Genomic DNA, 6,924 nt, shown 5'->3' on the forward strand with positions numbered 1-6,924 from the left:
ATGGTGAGGTATCATTAAATAAATAAATAAAAAAGGACATAGTACATAGCAATATGGAATATATAAACGTACTGTTAGACAATTGCTGCTGAAAAGAAAAGTCCCAATGCATTCAGAAAACAGCACACGCATGAGCTAAAACCTTAAATTCTGAACATTTATAAACGGTGTCTGCCCACTTCATTTGTTTCCTTAAGCTTTTGTCAGAATGTCCTTTATATTATATGTACTTATACTTTGTGTGCATCTCTGTTCATGTATACTTTTCAAAGAACTTTAACCCCAACTAAGAGAGTTTTTTGCACTTTTAGTCCCACGACTATAGTGGCACTGGCAGAATTGATCCACGACTTTTGAACCTTGCAATTTTAATCCACGACTATTGATTCTTTTGCAAAAATGGTCCTTCCGGCCACTTTTCCGTCAAAATTTCACCGGAAAAAAAAAATTCTCCATTTTTAACCGGGTTAAAATTGACATTTTACTTATCTCAAAAAATTAAAAAAAAAAATTGATATTTAACTACATACATTATTACTGGGCTACATACTACTGTCCCAGGCGGCGGAGTTCTTGGAGCAGGCAGGACTGTCAGTAAGCAGCGGAGCGGCCGTGGCGTTCCCCGGGCTAGTTGGGTTATCCGACAGCAGCATTGGAGTGGTACATGTACTCCGCCGCCTGGGGCAGTAGTATGTAGCCCAGTAATATTGTATGTAGTCAAATATTAATTTTTTTCTTTTAATTTTTTGAGATAAGTAAAATGTCAATTTTAACCCGGCTAAAAATAGAGATTTTTTTTTTCAGTGAAATTTTGACGGAAAAATGGCCGGAAGGACCATTTTTGCAAAAACATCAATAGTCGTGGACTAAAATTGCAATGTTCAAAAGTCGTGGATCAACTCTGCCAGTGCCACTATAGTCGTGGGACTAAAAGTGCAAAAAACTCCCAACTAAGATAACTAAAGATACAAAGTGTAACTAACTAACTACAAAATCATAAATTCGAATTTCAATCCTTTTGATTTGAGATGATCAGCTATAAACAACTTAGACCGATTTACCTTCTTGTAATCCTTTATTAACTAGGGTCACAAAGAGAAATTTACTCAGTACAATAATAGTTATAAATTTCCCTCGTCACCCAAAATAAAATTATAAAAAGAATTCTTGGGTATGACAAGAAATTGCAATTAAAATGTGGGGAATGCAAGTGTGAATAGACTTTTCCCGTGTCACCCAGGCATTATTATACTCCTTTTTTAATAATGCTTATCTAATTCTTCCAAAAGGCTGAACCCCAACTTTAAGGGCCAACAATGCTTATCTAATTAACTCTTAATAACGTTGCCAATGACCTTATGATCTAGTGATACAAAGTGACTCTAGATCATGGGAAAATACTTCCTCCGTTCCATTTTATATGTTGGGTTCGGTTAACGGAATTGACTACAGTTATTACAATTTAATTTCTCATAATATTAGTTTAGAATTAGTATGAAAAATTTTATATATTCAGAAACTACATTAAAAGTACTATTAGACACAAAAAATTAAATTTAAAAATTATAAAAAACTTTTAATAAAAATAAACAAAGAAGAAAGAGTTGGTTTAAGTGTTTAACCAATTAATAATAAGAGTGTAAGACAGATAAAATGAAATAGAGGGAGTAGCATTTTTCAAAGTAAAATATAGTCAACTTGTGGGCCCCACACCCCCTGCCATGAGAACTGTGAAAGAAGATAAATTACAGAATGTGTCTAAGTGATGCAGGGCCTAAGTGCTTTCTTATTTTCTCAAGATTCTCCGCCGTTAATGATTCGAATTTAGAGTATTTGCTGGATTACTACACTCACACTCAATATTTCAAGCACTAAGAGCATTTACATCAGAGAATAATACAAAGGTTATACACGATTTTGAGAAAGTGAGTGCTTACATGGAGGAAAGAAGTGTAGGAGAGAGAAGATTGGAGTTCATCTGCCAAGGGTTGAGTTATTTCAGATATGTGAGACCCACAACAAAATTATTCCAATTGTGACAGCCACTCACCATTGCGTCCAGCGGTCGCGTCAGGCGCGCCAGTCAGTCACCTTTTATTTTTATTTTTTAAAAAATAAATTTTACTTTTTTTTCTCTCCCATCCCATTTTCTCTTTTCTAATCACACTTACAAAAACTCTTCAAAAACTACAAAATATTTTCACTATTATGGATGCTCAAAGTTATGCCCGAGGCAACGTGTATAGCATCAATGCTGGATTGCTAGTGTAGTCAAGAATTACCAAAAGAAAAGGTGATGCAAAAAAAAAAAAAAAAGATGTACGAGCACGTGCCTAGGAAGCAGTGAAGAAATTTCTATGCATAAGTTCTTTGGCCAATCATATGTGAGAAGCACCCATCTAGACACTGCCCCCTGCTAGACATATAGCAATAAAGCTGCTTTAATGGGTAATGTGTTCGATATTTTATTGTGAGTGTTGTGATAATGCCATGTTACCGAATAATAACAATCTCAACAGAGTTGATGATGCAATAACAACCACAAAACTAACAGCTCTCTAATCTCTATGACATGATCCAAAGCATTAGGTGAGAAATAAAATCAGAGAATCTTACAATTAGTCAATGTGTCAAAGGACCACCTGCATTATAATTGCATTACTTGCCAATACATCCATCGCTGCACAAAGCCTAATGCAATGCCTTGAGAAAAATCAACGTGACCAGTAAATTTGTAGTTGAGTTTCTCACCGTGATCACTTTTAAGATCAGGCGTTTATCACTATACCAAAAGTTATAGCTGATACGAATGCGCGATTTTATTTCCTTATACTATCACACATTTTTGGAGTGTTTGGTAAATAGTTGTTAGCTGATGGTTAGCTGATTGAGTTAGTGGATTTGACTAGTTGATAGCATTAGCAGATTGTAGAAAGATGTTTGGTAAATTAGCTGATAGCTGATTATATACAAAATGACTTCCTCAAAAAGCTTACTGAAAAAACTGCTTTGAGCAGATTTTTGAATGTTAGTGTTTAGGAGCAATAAGCTGTTACAAAAAGCTGCCAAGCACCTTGTACTCAGATGGCACCCGGTTTGGACTCCCATATGGAGGTTGTGAGTTTGAGTTTCAGTGAAGGCGTTATTGGCGCTCTTATTTTACCAAACAGGACCAATTTTTAGAGTCAGAGTGTTGCACTTGGCCTTAGCTCTTTACCAGTCTCCGCCCAACAATCACAAATATCAAAGCACATTAAAATTAATTTAGTTTTGCAGTCAACATGCCATGCAGGTTATTTGCCAATGCCTTTAGTTCTTCATGCTTTGTTTAATATAAGTTCTTCAAAAAATAATAATGAATGTGTTGTTTTCATGACATATAAGTATGGGAATCTCCTCAGATGATTGTCAATGTTTCAGCACAATGACAGATATATTGTATAATAAAAGCTAAAGACTGAATCAATTCAACTGTTCTGATGTGACTAAGTAGAGATTTATTAAAGGGGGATTGGATTGATTAGTATTTGGACAAAAATTCTATTTCCCTATCTTGGGAAATCAACAGATGGAGAAGACAAATACTCCAGAACAGACCATTTATATCCATGTCCAAGATGGATTCTTAAAGCTGCTAAATAGATAATTACCAACAGAAATAGAACTTGACCGAATATTGGCATAGTTACCTTCTGGGCGCTAAATTGTACTTGTAACTATGGTGGAGGGGAACTTTGGCGGGTTCGAGTTTTTCAGACAGGAACCCAGCAAGAAATGGCGTAAATCGTTCTCCCTTTCCATCCGAGCAATAGCCACTGGCCATCTTCATCGATCACAAAGTCTTTGTGGTAGCCTGTTCTCACCTTATCCCTTGCTTTGTTCATGATTAGATTTGCGAAAGGTATTTGAGTGAAGCCCGCCCTCAGATTACGTACTTGCCATTGCTTGTATGTCTCAGGCCTTTCAACTCTCTCCCAGCCCTCACAAGCCATGATATTCAAGGCTTCCCTTCCAAATATCTCTCTCTCGATTAACATCCGTTCTGGAATATCACGAGGCACGTTGGTTTCAAGCATATCGAAGAGAGCTGAGAAGTGGAACAGGGCCTCACGGAACCGAGTTACAAAGAAAGGGGCACTATAGGCTCCATTGACAATCCCATGGATGAAGATGTCGGGATTTATCTTCCTTATAAGATTGAGAACAAGAGTTCTAGACCCTTCAGCCAGCACAGTCTCGTCATGCAAGTTCTTGAATCGATACAAGCAATTGACAACGAGAAATTCGTCCTTGTCAAGCTTAAGATCCTCGAGGGTGATAGTTTCCCATTTCTTTGCTATGGCATTGTATTCGAATGGCACGTTAAACGACTTTGCATAATCAGCCAAACGGCGCCCAGTCTCCTCGATTCTTTCTGCTGGCCTGAAGCCAGGTTGGGGAAACTCGATGCCCGTAATCCGAACTTTAGGTGGCCCACCATCTCTGTCAGCAATACGTTGAATAAGAGTTGGCCATTGAAAGCCATAGAGGATGCCAAAATCTATGATATGAACCCTCATAGAATTTGCAGATTTTATAATGGTGGTCTTGTTCGAGGCGAAACACGAAATCTTCCTGAAAGGGCACGAGGCAAGGTATAAATGATAGGCCTTCAAATAATCAGAAGCCGATGTTCTTTTGTTGACAAGGGCCTTATATATCTGGCTGCCCGTCCCAGCTAACCGAGCCTCGAGACCATCTGCAAAGCAATTAGCCAACCTCTGAGACCCATCCCCGAAAGGCGAGGAATGCTGCCTGATCTGTTTCAGGAGTTCGTTCGCACCCCTACGATCATCAGCAGCAACGGCCTGTGCACAAGTAATCAAAAGCGTCCTCAAGTCAATCACATCTCGTTTCCCGTTCTGCTTTTTCCCACGGCCCTTCCCTCCCCCGGGACCTTTCGAGTTCCCATTCTGCTGTATTTTTTTCCCAATAGCACTCTGCAAGTTCTGACGATACGCTGCTAAAGCTTCCTCGCCCTTCCCCATGCTATGAAGTAATACTATGTCAAATTCCTCGGACCGGATTGTCGATTCTGCAAAAATTGCAGCCTGCTTGCTACTTCTCTGGTCTTCCAAATCTTCTCTATGAGGATTCTTTCTCACTCTTAGAGACTTCTCACTGGTTTCTCGTGTTGGCTCCTCGGTTACCAATTGATTGGCATCAAAACTTGCCAACAACTTATCGTTAGTCGGGAGAAATTTATTCCCTTCTTCAACCCCCTTCTTGAAATTCCAGATAGGCTGGCTCTCGCTATATATATTAGGGATACAAAAAGAGCTCACCGGGGATTCAACAAAGCCATCTACTCTATTGTTAAAACTATTCGAGGAGCTAACCGATGAGTTGGAGCCATTAGGAACCGAAAAACCGTGCAAATAAGGACTAATGTAATCACCAGTAACGTTGATCGACCCGGGGTCAATTAGATAACTGCTCCCCTCGTTGCTACCCGTTATGTAGTAGTAATTGTGATGATTCTCGGATTCATATTCACCTAGACTCCCATTACTTTGGTTAATTATCGAGCTGCTACCCGGACCCGGACCGCTATTGGTTATGTAAATTTGGTGATTCTCAGCTTCATAGTCGCCTCGACTCGAACTGATTTGGTGAACCAGAGATGGATTTCGTTCTGGCGTGGGCGGGTACTTCTTACCAAGCGCCTCATAGAATGACCTTTCTTTAGCTTGAAGCTCCAAAGATTCTTGAAGCATATATGTCTTGTCCTCCATTTCTTCTTCCATGAGAATCTGGTTTATATACCTCAAATCCGCATCCGAGAAATCATCATCCTCGTAATCATCCTGATTAGAAGTCAATGCCACATTTCTTGATAAAGGATCATGGGAACCCTCAAAATTGTGCCCCCCACCCAATGAATTATCAGTTCTAGGCCCATCAATCAGTTCCCGATCTTGATAAACATCTTCAAAATTGAATCTATTACTAACAGGAGGATCTGGGAAAAAGGGCAAGGATTGGCTCCCAACCCCAACTCCATTCCAAGAACCCGAAAACCCATATAGCCTTGGATCCATTCAAATATTCAATTCTAAAACCGGCAATCGAAATCAGTCCAAACCCAGAATCTGTAAAGCAATTTTGAGCTCTAAATCAGAACAAACACATGCAAATATAGATTCAAGAATAATAACAATAATAATAATTAGAGCAGCACCTTCTGAGAGTAAAGATTCAACTTTGAACAGCTCCAAAGACTAGGTGACAAGACATTATCCACCATTAGACTAAAAGGGCACACAATAAATCATGAACTTGTGAAAGAAAAGTAGCCATTTTTTCAACAGAAAGTTGGGTCCCGTGTAAAGTCTAGTAACTTGAAGAAAATCCCAGAAAGAAGGTGAGCATAGAGAAAGAAAGATACCTGAGAGGAGAGAGAAGAAGAGAGGGAGGGAGTCTTGGAGTAAGATATGGGGGGCTTGGGAAGCGGGTTTGAGCTGGGGAAGTAAGTAGTCGCTGCTCAGTGCTCAAGTTTGAATCTTTATGAGCTTCATGAATCCTCAAGAAACATGGGCAAAGCCTATCACTGCCGTTGAAAAAGTTAACCGGTTAAGGGGTTTTTGACTTTTTTCATTGATGTGATTGGGAATTACACCAAAATGGACGACCATTATATTTTCTTTACACCAAAATGGTCACGTTTGTGCCCTTTTAAGTTGCAGAAAATATTTTCTATCAAAACTCTTTTTTTTTTTTTTTGGTTCTTGATTTGTGTGCAATTAATTATTCAGTAATGTTTTTATGTTTTTTTTACCTTTTATGATAAGATAACTAAATGTGAAATGAGATATAAATCTAGGACAAAAAAAGAAGGTGAATTAACATTTAGAACTACTTTAATTCTCTCTCGTCTCTGGTTTT

General features: G+C 38.6%; 1 protein-coding gene across 3 annotated transcripts; it reads right to left on the minus strand.

Annotated features, from left to right (window-relative positions):
* Nucleotides 1-3,482: 3,482 nt before the first annotated feature.
* On the minus strand, nt 3,483-6,600 carry LOC109158240 (scarecrow-like protein 9). Of its 3 annotated transcripts, XM_019306133.1 has the most exons (3): nt 6,428-6,600; nt 6,221-6,260; nt 3,483-6,131 (listed from the first exon to the last, which is right to left on the minus strand). In XM_019306133.1, exon 3 carries the CDS (start codon nt 6,078-6,080, stop codon nt 3,753-3,755), a length of 2,328 nt encoding a protein of 775 aa, XP_019161678.1. In that variant the 5' UTR covers nt 6,081-6,131; nt 6,221-6,260; nt 6,428-6,600; the 3' UTR covers nt 3,483-3,752. The 3 variants fall into 3 exon arrangements, with proteins under 3 accessions (XP_019161678.1, XP_019161679.1, XP_019161677.1); XM_019306134.1 differs by lacking the exon at nt 6,221-6,260; XM_019306132.1 differs by having other exon boundaries at nt 6,221-6,600.
* Nucleotides 6,601-6,924: the final 324 nt, after the last annotated feature.

This window comes from Ipomoea nil, unplaced genomic scaffold, assembly GCF_001879475.1.
Source record: "Ipomoea nil cultivar Tokyo-kokei standard unplaced genomic scaffold, Asagao_1.1 scaffold2805, whole genome shotgun sequence".
In the NCBI taxonomy this organism is placed as follows: Eukaryota; Viridiplantae; Streptophyta; class Magnoliopsida; order Solanales; family Convolvulaceae; genus Ipomoea; species Ipomoea nil.

Coding starts and splice junctions, on each gene's coding strand:
- LOC109158240 (XM_019306134.1), bottom strand. CDS start 6,080: ATGGATCCAAGGCTATATGGGTTTTCGGGTTCTTGGAATGGAGTTGGG.